Genomic DNA, 21,727 nt, shown 5'->3' with positions numbered 1-21,727 from the left:
CCACAGACTGGACAAGATATACACATTCTACTCCGTGTAAGTATTCTGCTGTTGGATGGATTAAACCAGAAATACAACACAATGAAAAGAAAGCTATTTTCAATACATTACAAACTAGAAGTTCTAAATAAAGTCAGGAAAAAAACCTAAGTAGATTACTTGTCTCCTTTAGGGTTTAGTGACCTCTGACGTGCTTGCTGATCTGCAGAGCATCTGATATGCCAGCCACTCTAGAAATCTGGAAGTCCTGAAAAATGTGCTCCAGAATTTATTAGTAGCATAAAGTCAAATTCCTTCTCAATGTTACTTAAAGCATTTGAAAAAGCAGCACTGTGATGAGGGAGTGTTTTCAAAAAAGTTATGCCAGATCTGAGAGTCCTGGTAACACTCTTTAAAATGACTACTAGTGCCCTGGTTGCAAATGCAACCACACAGGCACAAATCAAGCTGAACTCTCCTGTTCTCTTTTTTTACTGTGAAGACAGTTCAGAGCAACTTTGGTAACAGCATTTACCTGACAGAATTGGAAGGGGAAGCACAGGAAGCATTTCACATCTTTTATTCAGAGTCCTTTGCAGGCAGCAGTAAAATTGAGAACCTGGTAATTCCACATGCTTGCTACTTGCCTATTTATTCATTAGCAACAGCTAATGGAGTTACCCACAGACACTCTAAGAGGGGTTATCACAACAGAAAGCATCTTTCCTCCCCTGAGGCAGGATGTAACTACCAAGGATGACTCTGGGTGGAGCAGGGAAGGAGGCTGCTAAAGGCCATCCCTCCTCCTGGTACCTGCAGCATCCTGCAAAAGTACAAACAACATACTGCAATTCCATCACATAACCACTAAACATATGTTCATAAAGAAGAACTAGCCTAGAAAGGCCTACAGCATATCCCGACGTACAACCAACCATTTGAAAAATACGCAAGCAGGGAGAACAGAAAAATCCAACTGCTGAAGTTTACTTCTTCTGACCTCACTGGTGCAGCTACCACTTTACTCTGTACAACTTTAGTAATCCTTCACAGCTAGCTACCCTACATGCACTCCTATAATTGATTTAATTATTTTATGTTGCCAATAAAAATTGTTGCTATCTAGTGTGTCTTTCCAGGATTTTAAGCTCGCTCAAATATTTTGTTAAATAGGCATATAATTTTGAAATTTTAGAAAATTTAAACATCAGAAGCTGCCTTTTGAAGCTTTGTTTAACATTTAAGGCATTTTTCTTCTTTTACAGGCCTCCTGGATGTTTGCCAATGGGGCTCTAATGCAAGTGTTATAGCATCCAAAATGCTATTTTAAGCCATTGCTGTTATGGCCATTACATTTTTCAAGCACGAGAACAGGTTCCTGAAAAATAACGATTGCGAGTGTTTTTGTGGTTAATGAAACCATAAATATCTTGCTTCTGCTTACATGACATCTTAATTTCTGACCTATCCTTTGATAGAGTCGGGCAGTTATTACACCTTTCCATACTTTAAAGGTGCAACAACCTCTAAACTTTTGCTACTCCATAAAGTCAATAACACATCATTGTATCCCGGCTAGCTTTTCGCAGACATGGGATCAACTGCAATCATTCACACTTCTATAAACAACAGTCAAGGGTATGTATGGCCTTCTTCTGTTCCTCTGTTTTTCCATTTGACTCGATTAGTTTCCTCTCCTGCCCTCATACTTCAATACTATTTTCAATAAAGTTTAAATAAAAAGAATGTTAAGTTTTACTTTATTTCTAGTTTGGAATAAGAAGGTATGGAGCAGTATCCTGTCTTCAATAGTTACCAGCACCAAGTACTCCAGAAGTCACTGAAAAAGGTGAAAGTAGTAGCTACAGCAGATCTATCTCAAAGATATACTTGCTTCCCCTGAATTACCTAGTAGTCCTAGAAGCTGAAGCCAAAAGCCATTTAATTTTCTATGTACTATTATAATACTGTATTGTTTCCTCCATAAACATACATTCACATGTAACACATAATTTTTCCTTTAAGTGCTGCTAATTTCTAGGTCTCCACAGGATCTTGTGGCAATGAGCTCCATAGACAAAATCTATCTTAAAATTAGCCAAGGCATCTTTACTAGTGTCCTCTTGTTCCCAAATTATTTGAGGACACAGAAGGTCCTGATCTTGTTCTAAACTAGTTCTCATTTATAATTTGAAGTACAAAAAAGTGGATATGTTATCATAGCTTTAGGCTCCTTATGAGTCATGTCTCAATCAGAAGTCTGATGTAGGTTTACCATTCAGCTTTAGAGATTTGCTTCTTGGTTTAGGTATTACTTTGTCATTTCATTTTGAATTCCTTCTAATCCCTGTAGATCATCTTTAGTCATTTTTAAAAAACACAACACCACAATTGAATTCTGAGATGTTGTAGGACAGGCTCCAGTGACACAGCAGGCCTTAACTCATTAGCTTTTTGTTTTCAAAGGCTCAAGTTAAAGCACTCAATTTACAAGATGGACATTCTGGGCTTTTTATCTGTCCACACCAAAACCAAATGACCATTTTGGCCCATTTGGCAACAGATTTGTAACTCTTAAACATATTAATTCATGACAGTAATAGTGGGTAAGAGTGGAAAATCCTTAGGAAGGCAAAAGTGACCAGATAAGACACTCCACTGTACTTGGAGAATGTATGTATGAAGAGAAAAGGAAAGCCACTGTCCCTAATACCAGCTCCACTTCCTGCTGGCACCAAACGTTAGGAGCAAGCAAACCTAGCCTACAAGGACAATAAAAAGGGCTTCTGGTTAAGTAAGAGTGACTCTCTAGGAAAAAAAGAAGAGAAAATAATACAAACTGAGGTCTTCCCACAGTCTGACAAAAGGAATTAGCAGCACACGAACTTATGTAGTTAATCGCTCGTACCATCTTTTTTCTTATCCCCTTTCATTGCTTCTGCTGTAAAGACTCACCAACAGACAGCCTCGTTCTCCTGAACCAAAGTATTTACCATTCATCAGGAGTTCTCAAGCAAAGAACAGCAGATGCTGAACCAAACTGGACAAATGGAAAAAGCACAGGACACAGTGCTGAAGCAGAAGAACTGTAAGACTCCATTCCAGGCTTAGAAACAGGATGCATTAGTTCAAGCAGCATACTTCTAGCTCTGCAAGTGTTGCGTTTTGCCAACATTACCAGGAAAGGAGCAGAACAAAGTTCTGAAGCCTGTACTTAGGTATCTAAGCAGAGCAATACAGTGAAGCTACAATACAACAGTTCACATCAATAAAAGCAAAAACACTAAGAAAACTTAAAATGCAATTTGTGTGCACATAAAATACACTAACCTAGTAAATCTACAATTAACATCAACCAATTGCTTCTATTACTTATAATTCTGGAAGGTGCTGGCCTCAACAGTTAAGCATCAATTAAAACAGTCACTTCCAAGGATATACAGCATGCCCACAACACTCGGTCATGCCAGCCAGACACTACAAAACCCACTGTAGCTGGCCAAAAGCTTCTCCAGTAGTCACTTCTTCCTATGGCAGTGGGCCTCTGGCCATAAGCCATCAACAGTGAGTACAGAGAAACTCTTCCATCCCTTCCCAATAAATTATATTGAAGGTAAGAGAAGCACCTACGTTTCTAGTTATCTTTCTTGTAGAAGGCTAAAGATTCAGAATCTCCATTGCAAACTGCTCCAAAATGCAAACCTCAATTCAGGATTTTCAAGTTCTCCACATGGCTCTACTCAGCTTCCTTCTTCAGCAGCTCCTTCTTCTGTTATTGTTATCAATTACTTGATTAGATGAATTAACACAAGTATGTCCCTCAAGAAGATCACGTTGCCAAGTCAACAGCAGCCAACCTAGCATTTTAGGTGTTCATTGCCATGTTTCAAACACAATTTTTATTTGGTTTTAGTTTTCAGAAAAGCCAGAACTGAAGAGATAGTCTTAATTTTCATGTTTCATGTCTGTGCAATCTTAATTCAACCCACTAACATCAATATACTTAGAGAGAAAAACTGTGTACTTCACCAGAAAAAATTGCAAATCTCTTTTCAGATACTGCATTTCAAACCATTTCTTACCAGTTTGAGTTCACAAACAACCTTTGTTTACCACTTAAGGACAATCTCACAGAAACTAGTCACATTCGCTGACAGACACTATAATTAAATAGTTTTCAGACATAGTGGATCTTCTTTCATAAAGAAAAAAGCCTACTTTTCCTGGCAGTTGTGTGTGGTACATTTCTTTTGTGGTCACTTTAGGCAGATTAGACTACCAATGGTAGTTACTACTTTTAATTCTTATTTCTGAAGCAAAATGTAGATCTTTCCAGCAACCTCATGATTTCTGAAAGGGCTTTGTTTCTAAATCTTGCCTCTTCATCAGAAGCAGACAACATAAATCAGTGGCTGAATACATGCAACTGATGAGCAAAAATTAAAACATCTGGTGTTCACTGGTCATGCTCAAAGTATTTTGCAAAGACAAATCATTTTAATAACTTCATTATAAATGTATACCTTAGGATAGAGTATATATTTAGTATATAAAATGCTACAGAAGATAATCATTTCATATTATATGATTTTTCATATTATAGTTACATTTTTAAGTGGTGTCCAAGTTTTTAGTAGAAAAGGCATTGTTTAAGAAGTTCTAGCATATAATTTACAGAAGCTCTACATATACATATTACAATTTACTACAGAAAACTAAAACTTACACTTGAACATTTCTGAACACAGACCTCAGAGTGCCAACTTGCCTATGCCAAACTGTGCAAAGCTACATGGCAATATTATTTGATGAATGCAATCTGTGCAACTGTTCTACTGATCAGTAACAAAAGCATGGGAAGATTTGTCTGCATACACAAAAGCTATAGACTTAATCCAGAAGATACCAACTTTCCTCTTAAGTCACAGACAGCAGGTCTAGTGCCTATCATAAAGTACTTCTGTCCCAGAGCTATGTGACAGCAACTTTGAGAAAGTAATTCTAAGGAGTACCTGTACATTCACTGAATTATAAGATTTTTTTAAAAGCCAAAGTAGAAAAAAGTGTTTGCGATTTTGGATAACTGCATGGATCTTACATTGATCTGACTTGATCTTCCTGCTAACATAATATGCAAATTCCATCATTTAACAAAAAGATATCCCAATGTCTTGGGTTTGGGTTTTTTTTGTTCTTGCAACATAAAAATGAATAAAACATTTTAGATATTTATAAAATGTACATGTTCCTGAAACATTAAGAATGGTTTAGTCTATCAAATTCAGAGGTTGGAGTAGGAAGGAACTCTCTTTAAAAATAATACTTTTTAAAAAGCAAGCTTCCTTAAACATCTCTCCCATTAGAAAGTATTAAGAGGGAGGGTTGCATGGCTTTCTTAAACACTTTTTAGGTCAGTAAATACCAAGACAATCCTCTCTTTGAAAATACCTATGAACACTTCACACAATTTCAATGTCCTTTACAGAATTCTTTGGAGGACTGTTTATGATACTTTCAGAGAAAACACTTTTATCCAATAACTTCACAGGCACTAAAAAAGCATGTTCTAAATATTTTAAGTATTTGGACAGTAAATATACATGTTAAAGATTCCCAGAGATTGGATTCTGATGGTCAGGCAAATGCAAAAAGTGAAGATAACAACTGTCTGCTAGAACATGTTAATATTTATTTTTCCCCTTCCACAGATCACAGTACTCTCTAGAAGCTGAAAATATCTTCATGCAAATCATCATCTTCCATTTACATGTTAATTTCCAATGAAATAAAAAGACTGCTCAATTACTTCGCCATGCTCCAGCATAAGCAAGCAGCACTAAGAATCTACACATCCCAAGAGCAGAGTCAGTGAAACCTTACAAAAGAGGCTAACCCATGCTTTCATGACAAAATGGTGACTCACATAATTTTCAATGCAGTAGTATTCCAGAGATGGTGTACTCCATTATTAACAGGGTACATCTCTACAGGAATGTAGAGATTATTATCCTGCTGTGCTGCTCTGTTTTTTCATAAACCACTAAAAACATTTAAGATTTTGCCTGCTTTAAAGCCTCACTGTCTTAAAATCAATTTAGAAGTTATATGGACATCAGACAGCAAGTCCTTTAGGATCATCTTTTCTGCTCTGTTATAAAGCAGCCAGCAAAGTAGAGCTCCAATTCACAACTAGGCCTTTTAACTACTATTCTATAAATAAGAGGCTGTATTGCCAACAACTGCATATACTTGGCTTTAACACACGCATGCCTGATACCATTTCAAAAATTAAAATCCCTTTCCGCACCAGAAAAAGAAAGAAAAAACCAAAACCACCGTCATAAACCTTTCACACCTTCTCTCCTCCCTCCTCTCTCTCCAATCAAATACATGCTCAGGAAGTCCTCTCTTTCACAAGCAATTATGGAATTGGAAGGAGTCTCACAAACTTGGAAAGAAAGAAAAGAACATGGAGGCACATGCACATCCTGCACCAATCCCTGAGCATTTATGAGTAACTTGCCATTTCACCCAATTTAGGATATTAGGCCTACTAAAGAAACACTTGGCAGTGCAATATGCTGATCCATTCTTAACATAATAACCTCATTCAATAGATTAAAGAGGTACATTTATACCTTGAATTCATTTGAGTGCTACAGTAAATTATTTAACAAGTACTTAAAATACATAGTCATTAACTCATGGTTCCTTTTATTTTATTTTCGCTTGGTCTTATTTTGTAACAATGCAAGAAATGAAACCATAAGAGCAACAATTGCTCCTTCTCTCAGCAGCAGGTTTGTTTAGAGTTGGGTTTGGTTTTTTTTTTTTAAAGAAAGAATTAAGCTTTATACGTTCTCATATACATGTACACAGATACGCAGCGTTCAGAATTTTAGACCAAAGAATTTCAAAAAAAAAAAATCAAGATGTTTAGTAGACATGTCAAGTTAAGGCCACGTCAAGATTTTCACTAAACAGCTTACAACATAAACAAACCATAATGTTAAACATGAACTAATTATTACTACAAAATCCTTCCTTGCCAGATTTCAGAGATGCTTAGAGTTTGAGAATCCTGTACTGCAAGTGACATCAAGGGACAATGACAATTAATACCGTGCACAAGTTTCCACACACACAACAATCATGAAACATCCCGAGTTGTTCTGCTTCCCCTTACATGCCTTTCTGTAGGGCAGGCATTGCTGCATGAACCCTCATGAAATCCTAGAGGAAACGAAAGCATTCCACTTCTGTCAGGCTCAACCTGGAAGTAAGAATTAAAATGCTGTTTACAGTCCACAGACAGACTTTCTCAGAGAAATACGGAATCCTTTCACATGGTACAAAAACACATTGTGATACTTTGACACATACATCCAGTAAAATTACCAAGCTGAAAATAATCTTCCAGGAAATCTACAGAAGTTATTTTTTTGACTATACTTATCCCAACTCAGCGGCAATATATGCCAAACAAGTCAGTCACTATTCAGATTCCATCTGAGAAGTTTTTTCTCGCTCTTTAAAAAGAGAAATATTTCAAAATGGCAGTCACAGCAGAAGTCAAAGCAATCATACATGAGTTACTGGGTTAATTTTTAATCACAATCTTCCTTATTAGCTATAACAGCACTAAATACATAGAAACACAAATTTAGTATGGTTATGTTTTGAATTCTTTGATTTCTACAGCTTCTTATATGTAAGTTATGACTGCCAGTCATCGTCTCTCTCCATCTGTACACAACTGTGAGAGCTGGGTGAAGTGAGGGTCAGAGGAAGCTTAGGCATTTAAGTTTTCTCTCATCTTGACAGGTATTTCATCCCTCTGCATTGCACAGGGAGTTCAAAGTTACTGGAAAAACATTAACAGTTATTTCTATACCAAACGTTTGTTTACTATTTAAAGGAAAATACCATTTCTAAACCAAGCACAAGCAACTCACAACAGATACTAAATTCAGAAACTTAACACTTTATTCAATTAGAAGGACTGCTGACTAGATATGTAAGCACCAAAAATGATTAACACTCAGTTACCAATAACTAGGACTGGTATTGACCCATGAGACAATGGATTACAAATGAAAGATCAACAACATCTGCAAAAAAATGGTGTAACTTGCATTTGATTTGCACCTTCTGATCTTACAGGAATGAACCAAGTGTAACACTGAGGATACCGAAATAAGCATACACTAATAGCACTGCGTCCTGAAATTACCTTATCTGCGTAACTCATCTTTAAGAACTACACTGCAGTAGAGTAGTAAAAAAATTATTAAATGCATTAAGACACTAAGACTATTGTTGACTGTGTATCCACATTTTCAGCAGTTTTCAGTACTGTCCCTAATACTTAGCACAGTACTTTGATACTGTTGCTTAAGCAACTGCTGGAGAAGTTCAAACCTTGATTACACATGAAGAAATCAGAGCCCTGAAAAGTTCCTGCTGGATAACCATGCTAATTAAAACAACAAAAAAAAAGATGTCCAACCTTCTGTTTGTACGTCTAAGTACTTAAGTCACACACAAGCTCTAACAATTTGCCTGGCCAAGTGGTTTAGCACACTTAAGCAGCTGGTTATAAAGCACTCTACAACCAACTTCCAGTTGATATCAAATCTATACCTTAGTAGAAATACTGTCTACATTTTTTTAACAGACTGTGGGCCCATCCATATCTTTCTGTTAAGTCTAAACTTACGGAAGATATTTTGCTGCCTGTTTTAGCAATTTCTAAAACCGCACTCCTCCACTATACTCAAAAGAATGGGTTATTCAAAAGTATATAAACAGATGATCAAGATACCCCTTAAGTTTTATTACAATAAATACCAAGCACAGTTTTCTGAAAGCTTCCTTGAGAAAAAACAAGCATCAGTGGTACCTGCATTTGTTGCTTGTCAAGGATTACAGTCAGCTTCAAAAATGTGTTACATTTCTAATCCTTAATGATAAACAAAACCTCAAACTGCTTTACCTCCTACTCTGTTCTTCTAATGCACTTTCAAAATTCTGTGCCCATTTCAGTTTGTACAATACCTACAACCCCCAGCAAGGAAGACTAATTATAAAGGGTAGTTTGTTTAGGTAGCCATTCTATGTTGAACAAAGAAAAGTTACTTTGACTGTTCTGGACCATCGCTAACCCTGCACTGCAGGAAGAAATATAAACTGGGACAAGACCTTCAAGCCTGAATGCCTACAATACTTAAATATACGTCCTGATTGTCAAAGGTACTCAATATATGAAGCTTCACCAACACTAAGCACCTTGAAAACAGTATAACAAAACACTTAAACATGAAGAAAAAACATTTAAAAAAAACACATGACAACAGACATTGGCGTAGGTGCCCAAATACAGACATACCTACATGTGAATTTTTCACACTTAGCATAGTGGTGAAAGCTTGACTTCATATATGAAGCACATATGGCGCTTAGACTGAAACATATTCCTATGTTTATATAGCCCAGTTAAAATGTTTTTTAATAATTCATATAGAATTATTTTAAACTTACAGTAGTAATGTTTAGGCTCAATGTACACTTTCTCTAATTTTAAATATTATGATAAAAAGACTAGAGAAATTCTGGAAAATTACTAACTGAATTAAAAAAAGGTTAAAACAACTTAGATGAAGTCAAGATCCGTAAGTGTAAGTTAACACTGTGGAGTAGAAAAATTCAGGAGTCATTTCTGATGTGCAAAAAAATAATGCCAAAAGAGTTTAAAGAAAGTGTAATAACAAATCAATTGCTTGCTTGAAGAAAAATGGTGAACAAGTTTACTGAGACTTTTCTACTCTACCAAAACGGGTGTTCAAGATTTTACTTTGCAACTGTAAAAAAATACCATAAAATTGAACAAGTTCAGTTAAAGTGTAATGTTGTATTTGAACTATGATGAGTACCATTCTTAACGTCTACACGGCACCAAAGTCAGAAGTTCTCATTTAGTAGGCACTAGCAAGTCATTTAGTCCATAAAGTAACCAACAATGATAAAATACCTAAACTATCACAGGCAATACTCTAGCATTTGTATGTATGGGATCATTACAATCCCTGCCTGCCAAATATTTATAACCTCTAAATCTCTCTCTCAGGAAAGTCTATCCAGCTTCAGTGGAAGATGGAGACTTTTGCATATAACTGCAACCACAAACCAAATCCTGCTTCAAACACTGATAATGCATAATAGGTGTTTGGAGGCTTGCACAAAACAAGCTGATAAGGGTTTCTACACCACAACTGACTGTAGCACAATTACTATCTTTGTTAGCAAACTCCAAAGGCAGACCAAGAGTTAAAGTGTTGCAAGACATTAAAGCCATAAGGATGATCAGGTGCTCCAATTTGATACCGTAATTATGCTGCACTTCCATCATGCAATTCATAACTCTGTGAATGCTTTAGAACAGGCTAAAATAAAGTGGTATCTCCAGTCACTCAAGAGCTCCTTCCATCTTAGCTTTAGGCTATGGTTTCTTGTACAATCACATTGAGAATAAAGTAGTTCCTTATTTATGGTGATCATTACCATGAAATAATTTACTGAATAATCTTACCCTTAGTCCCTGCTTAGTATGCTGTTAAAGCATGCTTTTGCTTAACAGCATTGCCTTTGATGGCCTAAGTGCAGTAAATGAAAGGTATAGGTCCACTTTTAAAAAAGTTTTCAGTCATTTGTTAAATACATATTACACACAGCACATTTTAGTCTCATAAATTAATCAAGAATAGAAAAGAACCAGTGCATTAAATCAATGAGAACAAAGACACACTACTCTTTTTCTATTCTTTTTTACGTTTCACCTACACCAAACCGCAAACCCAGATCACAATTTATTCCCAAAAAGTCATACGAAGAATACACTTTCTATTATATACTGATGTTCAGGTGTGCATAGTTTCTTCTTCTCAAGGACTATACTAGCAGTACTACTGTTTACAACTTGATCTCCTTCCTAAGCTGTTAGAGACAGGTCTGAAAAGGCTTATTTACTTTACTACCCTCTGTAAAGTGAACAGCATTATTATAGGAGTTTTTTTGTAGCATAGGTGTGCTATCCATATATCTTTTTACTCAGGCTTAAGCAAGATACATCAGTGTTTTGGTTTGGGCGTTTTTTTTCAGGGTTTTTTGGAGTTTTGTTTTTAATTATTTTCCCCTCCCATCCTCATAACTTTGCTAGCTTACCGCTGACTTACAGTTATTGCTCTGTTGTGGCATTATCTAGATCACAGTAACTTGAAAAGGCTGAAACACTTCACTACGAATACACAGACTGACAAATGGATAATTCTAATTTCCAGACTAGCCTGTAACGTAAAGAATGCAAATCACGAGACATTAACAAAGATTGCTTTTCAACATTAAATATTTTAAAATCTTTTGTTTGTTTTTACATACCTAGATGATTTAGTCCGCTCATACACTGACATTTTCCAAAGAGCAGCCAAAACTGTAGTGCTAATGTACATTTTCTGGAAATCACGTTTTCAGTTGGAGATACATTTCTCAGCATCTCCCAACAATCTGCGTTAAGTGCTAAACAACTGCTTTTACAACCCCCTGAAATCTGTTGGTTCTTCCTGTCTTTAAAGACAATGCAATACCAAGCACCGTACCAATCCTTAGTTCAAAGCATATCATGGCATGCAGGAAACTCATCTATAAAAGACACCAGAAAAATGTTCATCCAAACAGGTATTGCCACCTACAGCTGGCCAGCAGACATACAAGATGCAGACCCTAAATTCCTCATTGTTCTTTACTTAGAGCAGAGAGCTAACAAAGTCAATTCTGCCAACAGTAGGTATTTTATTTCATCAGATGAAATGAGAAGCTGGACTTGTCAGCATGACACAACAGTAGCCAAATTTTCTTCGCCGAAGTGTTCTCTTTTTGCTCATGTGACTTGCCATTACTGAGGCTGTTTTTTCAAGTTCCATAAATAGCCAAATTGAAAATATGAAAAGACTTTTTTAAAAGTCAATCTCCTACAACTCAAGTTATGCAATTTTCAAATTGGTGGCAAGACTCTGAAGCAAGTTTAAAAGCTGAAAAAATGGAAAACAACACTGCCCCTAGGATGCAACTAAAAAAAAAATACCACCATAAATCTGTGCTAAGCCACCATAAATCCTTTGTTGTGAAGTATCTTCTAAAAGTATCTTCTCCCTTCTTCAAATACACAAAAGCAAAACTTACAGCCCATATAAACTCTAAAACAGCTTACAAAATAAAAATAAGTATGCAAAATAATTACCACATCAAAAATGTTTAACTGAAACTTCCAGTTCTACTTTAATATGTTCATTCACTACTGCTTACTAACATCTTCAACAAGTATTCAATTACATCTGTAAAAATCTCATTTGTACCTGATCAACCTTCCTACTACATACTTGCATACATGATGAAAATTCATCCAATTTCCTGACTGTACTCTTGCTTTACAAGCTAGTACTAGTTACTACTACTAGAGATTCTCAAAGGCTGTTCACAAGTCTTTCAATTCTCACGTTCAGCTTTAATCTTCCAGCCTCTCCGCAGACTTAACAAGCCAAAACATACGTCCTATACAGAAAACATTTCCTCTACCTTTTTTTTTTCCTCTGTCCAGCTGTAAAGGGATCTTTTAATAAAAATTTCCCTTCAAAAAGAAAATTATGAGAGATTGTCAGATAATAAAGAATACTTCAAATCTCTATGTCAGTTTTATGTGTTTATCATCACCTTTTCTTCCTTTCTCTTTTGCTTCACTGTTGGATGAAATGCACAAACAGGTGAAAACAACTTGCATCAGACTAAAGAATGAAAGCAACTCTACAGGAAATGCTGTCAAGGACAAGGAGACAGTTATTAGTTCTCTTATCCTTCATTCACAAAATCTGCTTTTGAGTAATGGTAAACAACCTTTCAGATTAAGTTATTTTTAAATTCACTTACAGCAGCCTTTATAAATGCTGTAAAATACACTGATTTTTTTTGAAGTTTTCACTTTACAGGTAATTTAAGAACTATACAAGTCTGTACAAAATCTTATTGCAAGCATCTATAGCATAATAAAGCATTGTCTAGGAAGACATAAAACTGATTTTGCAACACTAAGTATAAATACACAAAAGAATTCACTGCAATATAAGTATGTATTTTTCCATACTTTAGTTTCAAAAGCATAAAAATAACAGAAATCCTCTTCTACAGTTCTAGAGATGAAATACTAAGCTCAAAAGACCATGTCTAAAATTGGCAGCATTTAATAACTGAACTGAATAAATCAAGGTAACTGCTGCAAATCCAAGAAACTATATGAGAATCATGCACTAAAACAAGTCCATACTATGATTCAAGCTAAGAAAAAAAAAAGATATTTGACATCCAAAAAAAATGGCCTGCATTTTTGTAGATTGAAATATTAGGAGATGATAAATCTACCAACATACAAACATCTATGGCATACCCAACAGGCTGAAGAACAACTAGTCAGAAGAACTAGGGGTAGGGGGTTTTTGGGGGTGGTTGTTTGGTTTTTTTAAATACAGAAACTATAATGGCATTATTTGTATCCTCTCTTTTAATAAATAAAGTTTGCAAATTAATTTTCCAAATGGCATTCTGCCAAGCAGTTCATTTTTAGTATCTCTTCTTTCAAGTCATAGCAAAGATTAAAAAAAAAATCATTCATACCAGGGAAATAAAGGTTACAGTTTTCAAAGCAGATACACTCCACACTGTCTATATTTAAAAGGCCATGCCCTGATAACAGGCATAGAAAGAGCTGCAAATGGTGTTCTAAAAACTGAACAGGGCTAGAGACTTAAAGATACTGGCACGTCTTTAAACACAATTATACACAGGTTTAACGAAAGCTGGGAGTTAATCTAAACAAGGTATTACATGGGTCAGATGTTTTTTCAAAGGCACACTAAATGGAATTTTACAGCTTCTTCACTGGCCCAATTATGTCATCACTTACTTCTTTCTCCTACCTTTTCCCTTGCCAGGTTTAGAATCACTTGGGATGTATTGATGTAAATCTTCAGCGATATATGTGTGTGTGCACATAAGACAGAGAGAGAAATAGGGATTTTATACGCACATATTTACAGTATACCTGCTTCTTAAATGTTTATGTACTTTTACAATACACTACCCTTTACCTCCTGTAAAAGAGGGAATAATCTAACAAACGGGCAAAAAACCGTCAGGAGAACTCTAGTTAGAGACATCCTACGGCCGGAGAAGTGAGGAGCCAAGCAGAAAAACAGCATATCTTGCACTACCTTTAGTGAGTGATGAAGTCTAAGCTCCAGACCAAAAGAAATTCCAGTCAAGATGACAATACAAATAATACCTTGCCCTGAGATCCCTTGCAAGCAGAAACAATCTCACTAAGTTTTTAACGTTACAGACAGATATACAGGGAGAAGTGCTGCTGTAAATTATCTAATTGTGCACAAAAAGTCACCTGACCGCTACTGCCATGCAAAAAAAACACAATTATTTTTGGTCTCCATTTAATAGAGTCATATCCTGCTCTGTGTAAAGAATCTAAATGATTTTCCAACTGCAGCTAAACAAAAGTGTAGTCTACCTGGAGATGACAGATTGAACAAAGACGCAACGTGCATGGGAGAAGAAAGGATATGATCTTTGTCTAGCCAAATAACAGAGGAAGAAGGTATTTCTGGCTATTGTTACCCTGAGGGATTTAAACATTCTGGAAAAAATACCTATCATGACAAACAGCTAACATATGCTCTTAAAATCAGGGTACAGTCACATGCTAGATATCATTTTCCAAAACACTGAGTATCAATGAGTTTATGATTCTCTTACTCAGCTGGGATCCCCTGAAAGATAGGGGGCTTTTTTGGTTGGTTAAAAAAAAAACCCACACCACCAAACACAAATGGGACCCATGAAGAGAAGGATTAGTGTCCTGCTTTAGAAAGATCGAAGCAAGAAAAATCAAAAAACGTTTCTGAGAAAATTGACTGCTAGTAGCATAATGGTGACACTGTGGGCTTTAACACCTCAATCTGTCTTCTACCACGCTCACGTACTTATTGACTAAAAAACATAACCAGAATGAAACAGTGTTGGAACTTGTCTTCCAGCACTCCTGGAAGACAAGCTGCTACTCATTATAGCTCTCTGGCATCTTAGAAAGACGTGATGAAAGCCACTAAGGCAGTCAACACCTCATGATCAACATAACCAGAGACTGCTGATAGAGTTAGTATTTTCAATATTAAGAAAAGAATCTAGCCTCTCCCAGCAACCCGGTTTTTGGGTTGGTTTTTTTTTTTTTTTAGTACGTTTTGGCCACTGATATTACTCCTGATTTAAGTTATGGCACCAAGAAGATATTTAAGTACTTCACCTCCTATTGCTGTGGCATTTTTCCCACCTTCTAAGTGTTTAGTGCTTTATTTTGTCTCCTCACCTGAGTCTCAGTTTTTCTTTTCTAGAGTTCTTTTCTGCCCTCTCCCACATTCTCAGGACAGGTTATTTATCTTAAAGTTACTTCTCCCATTAATGTAGCTTCTTCTTAGACAAGAGGTTCTTTGGGAGAACCGCCACAGTCTTCCTGTCCATTTTTAAATGCCTATCACAAGAGGTCCTCAATACAGTGAGGAATTTCCACACGTAATTAATATCAAACAATTGCACTTTAAAACTGCTGTTCAGATCGCCTCAGCCTGCATACGCAAGGGCCTTTCACAACTGACACAGCTTCTCCGCACGCACTGTCAAAGAAATGAGACTATTCACATGCACATACTATTAAGACCAGCCAGTGGTCATTTATTTGACAAGGTGAAGGTGGGAGAACACGTGCAGTTTCTTACTCTGACTGCACAGAATTGGTGCACCAGATTGAAGGCTCACCACCCCTCCGCAGGCCTGAGCGGCTCTCACAATGGATTAATGCTTTGAAGCAAAACCACCAAGACCAAAAGTGCCCCAAGTTCAATTTAAACAGCCACAACAGCGTTGCTGAACCTCCCTTTTCCCACCGTACTCATTTGCCTAAAGCGTCTCTTGGCTGTCAAAGAAAACGCTTCTACATACACCACAGACTCGCAACTGGTTCAACCTGAGTAAAGTCAATACTTGAAAAAGAGAAGCCGAGGCAGGATGAAGTCTAGGCTTGTGAAAAAAACCTACCCAAGAATAAATATTAATTATTTCAGTATAATAAATAATCTAAACTACAATCACCACTAGCATACCCACATTCCACAGTATTCTTTTGTCCTCCTCTATACAATGGGAATATACACACTGTCACAGATTGTTAAACACAATTTACCCACGCAGTAGTTTCACAGCATAATCAATACAACCCACCCCCTCAAGAGAAAAACAAGTATTTTAATATAACACCTACATGCACTGGGACCTGAAAAACCATATTTCTAATTAGACAAAAACATCACACCATTTCACAGAATGGCTGTAACGAGACCTGCAAGTTAGTGCAAATCAAACTATCAGACAGTCTATCTTTTAATAAAGTTACAGGCAGTCTTACCTCTCATCCTCACCATCTACGAGATGCGTTGTCAATGGCAGCACCTTCAGCGGAAAGAGGGAAGCAGAGGATGGCATGGTGCTGCTACTGCCATCTGAAACAGCTGATGCTCCAACACCACTCTCGCCACTGGCAGCTTGAGGTAAACCCACTAAGGAAGGTTCTGTAGGGCGTCTGCCATCTTCAATTTGGCTTACAATCGACTGAGCTACTGATTGTGTGGGGAACTGGGTAGAGCTTAGCGGTATCTGCTGTGGCACACTCTGCGCCACTGGCATACCTATACTTGTTGATATCAAGGGAGGCTGACTAACACTTTGAGCCAAATTCCCGTTCTGCACAGCTGAAGCTTGTGCTATATTCTGTGGCTGTCCCAAACCTATAGAAGCAGAAGGTATGCCAGAAGGCACAGCTGAACCAGCTTGACCTGGTGCAGGAACAGTGCTAGCAGAAGGTATAGGGCTAACCGCAGGCAGCTGCTGGCCAGTCATCCCTTGGACTACAGATTCCACTCCTTGTGCCTGCTGCTGTACAGGTAACAAGGTGTTTTGCTGAGCAATGAGCATTTGCTGAGGAAGGCCTGAAGTGCTAGCCTGTAATCCCTGCTGCATTATTCCTGTCTGCACAGGCTGCACTACTTGTGAAGATGGAGGAGCAGCCGTTGACGGCATAACTGGAGGTGGAATTTGGTTTGCAGCAGACGGTGGTTGCACCACAGCGGCTACACTTCCTTGCTGCCCAACATTCAGCATTTGACCACTGGTACCTACACCTGGTATCGCTGCTGGAGCATGTGCAACAGGCTGAGCTGGGGCAGCGGCTGGATGTGCTTGTACTGAAGGCTGCATGCTCTGTGCCTGGGCAACGGGAACCGGTTGCCCTGCTCCTACTCCTGTAGAACTAGGCTGCATGGCAGAGGCTGGAGTCTGAAGGATCTGCTGATGTTGAATGTAGTCTGGCATAGCCCCCGTAACAGAGTTTTGGTTCACCGGCTTAACATGACCTGCTGCCATCTGCGTAGGAACTGTCTGTTGCTGCTGTTGTTGCTGTTGTCCATACTGCAACTGCTGCTGCTGCACAACTGGTAAAGTCTGCACAGGCTGCGCCGGCTGAGAATACGGTAGCTGCTGTTGAGCCATACTTTGAATGGCAGGTTGCTGGTGGCCCAAAGATGGAGATACACCTAGTATGTTAACTGGGGCTGGCTGAACCCCAGTAACAGTGGTTAGACTGGCCTGTGCAGGAGGTTGGACCCCTGGCTTCTGCTGTGGATAGTTTACTTCTTGAGAATGCAGCTGGACTTGTGCAAGCTGTGATTGAGAAACACTCTGTGGTATACTAGATGCTGGAATTGCCGGAGGAGCAGTGCTGCTAAAATCCATCTGCTGCGGACCCACACCTTGAAACGCTTGCTGCTGTACCACAGTAGGTGCTCCCATTTCTCCACTTCCCACACTTTCTGTATAGTGACTCAGTGTGCTTACATTGCTGCTAACAGAACTCCCACTGGTGCTCTCCCTTTCAGAAGTCACTTCAAGCGGGTTTTGTTTTATCGTCTCTACTGCTTTGTTTACTGCTACTCCTTCTGAAACCGCAACAGTGTTTTCTTTATCATAGAATTCAGTGCATGTCCATCTACCTTTTTTGAAAGGTTCAGAACTAGAATCTAATTTTACAACCCTAAACCTTGACGTGCCAGATGCAGGCTGCTGCTGGCTTGATCCCACTGCCATTCCTGCAGTTGGATTAGTAACATTGTTAATGACACTAGAGGAAGCACTCGTACCATTGCCAACACCACTCAAGATATTCACATTAACATTGCTGCTAGTTCCAGACAAAGCATTTACATTACCGGTACTCGTGATGTTGCTTAAATTTATAGTACCAAGCACGCTGCTTGCCACACTAGAACTACCACCACCCATATTATTTAAGGTACTAGTTCCAGTAGCAGGACTTACACCTAAATTGCCAGGAGTACTTGTAGTGCGGATATTAGACACGACAGACGCCGGGGAACCAGTGGATGATGCAGCAGAAACTGGTGCAGTTGATATAACATTGTCAGAGCTTCCAGTTGTTGATAGTTTTCTAAATGATGGACTGGGCGGTGGTCCTCCAGAAATTGGGGCACTGCCCACCCCAGGATGCGATGGATGATGGTGTCCATGATGGTGGTGGTGAAGATGGTGGTGGTGATGAACATGATGGGGGTGAACACTTCCATTGATCACAACACTCTGCTGTGGGTGATGAGGCAAAGGAGCATGCTGCTGAGGAAGATGAGGCTGGTTTGGAGAAACAGCCCCAGGAGTCTCTGCCTCTTGGAAGTTATTTAAAGTCTCTTCAGAGGAGCTCCTCTCAGGTTCTCCCAAGTCAGTGGCCCTGGATAAAGAAACATCCAAGATTTCTGAAGATGACAGGTCTTCAGTGTGGGACTCATCCAGGTCATCGTAGCTTTCTGTATCCTCAGCTATGCTGTTATTAGAGCTCATACTAGCTGATATTTGGGCAGGGGTCACACTGGTAATCTGGAAGCCACTTTTCTTTTTCATTTGAGCTCCAGTCTGTGCAAGAGGCTGTGGCTGGAGCTGAGACTGCGAGAGGAGGTTCAGGCTTTGTGGAGGAGGGGGTGTCGGCTGTGGACCCGCTGATGAAGATGCTGCAGGAGATGGAGGCGGCGGCTGGACCAGCAAAGGCGGCTGATAATCCTCGGCGGAGAGGGCAACGCTCCCAACGCCGGTACCTGGTGCAGTGGGAGCAGTAACGCAGCTGCTGCCACTGCTACTGCTGCTGCCCCTTCTAGGAAACATTGCCGGGTGCGCCATCTTCCTAGCACTAATGTCTGCGGCTGAGTCAGGCTGGTGCATTGTATCGGGTGTATTTTAAGAGTGCAATCCCCCGGTATGGAGAGAGACAGACACACACACACACAGTTAGCTTTGCGCTCACGGCAGGGCAGAGAGACACCACGCACAACCCCCCCGGCTCCCGCAAAGCACGGGCTGAGGCGCCTCGGCACCGCCGCTCACCACCACCCCCCTCCCCTCCCCTCCTCCTCCCCTCCGAGACAGGGAGGGGGCGAGGACCGGTCCTCTGCCGCCTCTAGATTAGCGTCTCTGAATGTGACACTTTCAATCCTCCGCCATTCACTTTCTTTCTCCCTCTCCCCCCCCCCCCCCGCCTTTTGATTTCCACCACCACCCCCCTCCTCGGCCGCCCCCCCGCCCCCCGACTGCGCCTCTCCCGGGGGGTGGGCAGCGGGCGGAGGAAATGCCCGCGGTAGCCGGCCGGCCCCGGGGGCGAACCCCTTCCTCCCCGCGGCTCACCCGGGCGCCGCGGCTCACCGGCAGCCGGCAGAACCGCCCTCCCCACGGCGGGCGCCGCCGCCGCCGCCGGGCCGCCGCCTCCTCGGCGGGGCGAGGGCAGCCGGCGGGCCCTCAGGGCAGCCCGGCGAGGCGGACGGCGCCCCTCGCCATCACCGCTGTAGTAGTAGTAGTAGGAGAGCGCAGATACGTACAGGACTGGCGCACAGCAGGGCGGCAGCGGCAGGCTGAGCCGGGCAGGGACATCCCCGTCAGTGGCAGCCATGGAGCTGAATCATTTTGGGTATTAAAGAGACGGAATAAGGAGGGAAGAAAAGCAGCAGCAGCCCGACAAGAGAGTCCATGAAAAGGAGGGAGGGAGGAAGGGGGAGCCAGCCAGGCAGCCTCTCTCTCTCCTCCCTCTGTGTCTGGCTCTCTCTGGAGGAGGCTCCGCTCCGCACGCTCTTCCTTCCCCCTCCGCCTCCTCCCCCTTTATAACAGGCGGCACCCGCTCTTCCTCCGCAGAACCGCGCCTGGGATCAGTCCTCCTCCTCCCGCGTGCGCGTCTGCCCCGTCCTTTCTTCCCTCCGGGTCTCTCTCCCGGCGTCCCCGCCGCCGCGGGTCTCTCCCCCTCCCGGCCCCGTCTCCTCACGGAGCGCTGGAGGAGGGCGCTGCGCGGAGCTGCAGGGGGGAGGGGAAAAGCTCGCCAAAGGGGAGGGCAGGCGAGAGACAACGTAAGATGGCGGCCGCCGCGCACGCGCGCCCCGCTGGCAGACATAAAGCCCGTCTGGCCGAGGCCGACGGAAATAGGCTCGGCTCGCGTGGCGGAAATTGCCGAGCGGCGCCGAGCTCGGGGAGGGGGAAGGGCAAGGGCAGCGGCAGCGCGGGGGGGAGGGGGTGTCCCCGTATGGCGGCGCTCCTGGCTGGGGAGGGGGCGCCGGGCGGGGGCAAGGCTGTGGCCACGGCGGGCAGGCGGGCAGCCGTCCCCCTCCCGCGGCCGCCTCGCCCCCCGGGTGCCCCTCTGTGCCTCTTCTTCGGGCCCGCAGCATGACTGTGCCTCACATGACCCGCCGCCGCCTCCCTCCCCCTCTCCTCAGCTCCGCTGCAGATTTATTCAAGTTATTCATCACCTTCTCCTTCCTCCCCTCCCTCGGTCCAGAATATTCCTGCCCGTTCCTTCCCCCCCCGCGGATGGGGAAAGCGGAGGCGCCGCGCTCGGGGGCCGCCTTCCCCTTTGTGCCCCCCGGCGTCTAGCCCCCCCTTCCCCCGCCGGGGGTCGTCGCGGGTGACTCCCCTCACGCCCCGAAATGGCCGCTCTCCCCGCTCGGCCGGCCGGGCGGGAAGGCCCCCCGGGGCGGCAGCACGGTGTCACTAGGCGGTGACTGGAGGCCCCGGGTGCTGCCACCGCGGCACCCGCCGTTGGGAGGGCGGGAGGTGCGAGCGCGGTGCCGCGGCGCGCACTGAGGCGGCGAGACGGTGTCGGGGACGCGGGGCTGTGGCGGGGCAGGGGACACCGCCGGTGCTGAGGGGGAACGACGCCCGGAGGCGGCCGGGTCAGGTGAAACCGTTCATCCGCATTCACAAGCGACGTCTGTCTGTGTGTGTAGGAGCTTCTGATGAGAGCTCGAGAGGAAACGCACCGAAGCGCTGCTCCAAAAACGATGCCGTTCAAAGGTATTTTTAAGTTACTAAATGGAATTGAGGTGAAATCTGCCAACCCTCCCTCGCTGTTTCAGTGCCGGCATCCCGCGGGGGAAGAAAGACCGCATGGCCCTCCTCAGAGCCAGGCAGCAAAGCTCGACACGCCCGTCACGGCGGGGCTGCTCCAGCTCTCCCCCATCCCAAACTGAGCTGCTCCTCATCGTGGAGC

At 41.8% G+C, this 21,727-nt stretch overlaps 1 protein-coding gene across 2 annotated transcripts in view; it reads right to left on the bottom strand.

Moving 5' to 3' along the window:
• Nucleotides 1-20,468, bottom strand: part of TSC22D1 (TSC22 domain family member 1) — a 94,252-nt gene extending 73,784 nt beyond the window's left edge. The window contains exons 1-2 of one of the 2 annotated variants that reach the window (XM_050893109.1): nt 20,073-20,468; nt 16,550-19,413 (exon numbers count right to left, since the gene is read on the bottom strand). In XM_050893109.1, the coding sequence (XP_050749066.1) occupies nt 16,550-19,380 (2,831 nt within the window). In that variant the 5' untranslated portion in view covers nt 19,381-19,413; nt 20,073-20,468. Of the gene's footprint in view, nt 1-16,549; nt 19,423-20,072 lie in introns of those variants that run through there. The other variant, XM_050893099.1, reaches the window with a different exon arrangement.
• Between the last annotated feature and the right edge of the window lie 1,259 nt (nt 20,469-21,727).

This window comes from Gymnogyps californianus, chromosome 1, assembly GCF_018139145.2.
Source record: "Gymnogyps californianus isolate 813 chromosome 1, ASM1813914v2, whole genome shotgun sequence".
NCBI lineage: Eukaryota > Metazoa > Chordata > Aves > Accipitriformes > Cathartidae > Gymnogyps > Gymnogyps californianus.
The sequence above is the reverse complement of the archived record's forward strand: the minus strand, read 5'-3'. Positions and strand labels throughout refer to the sequence as shown.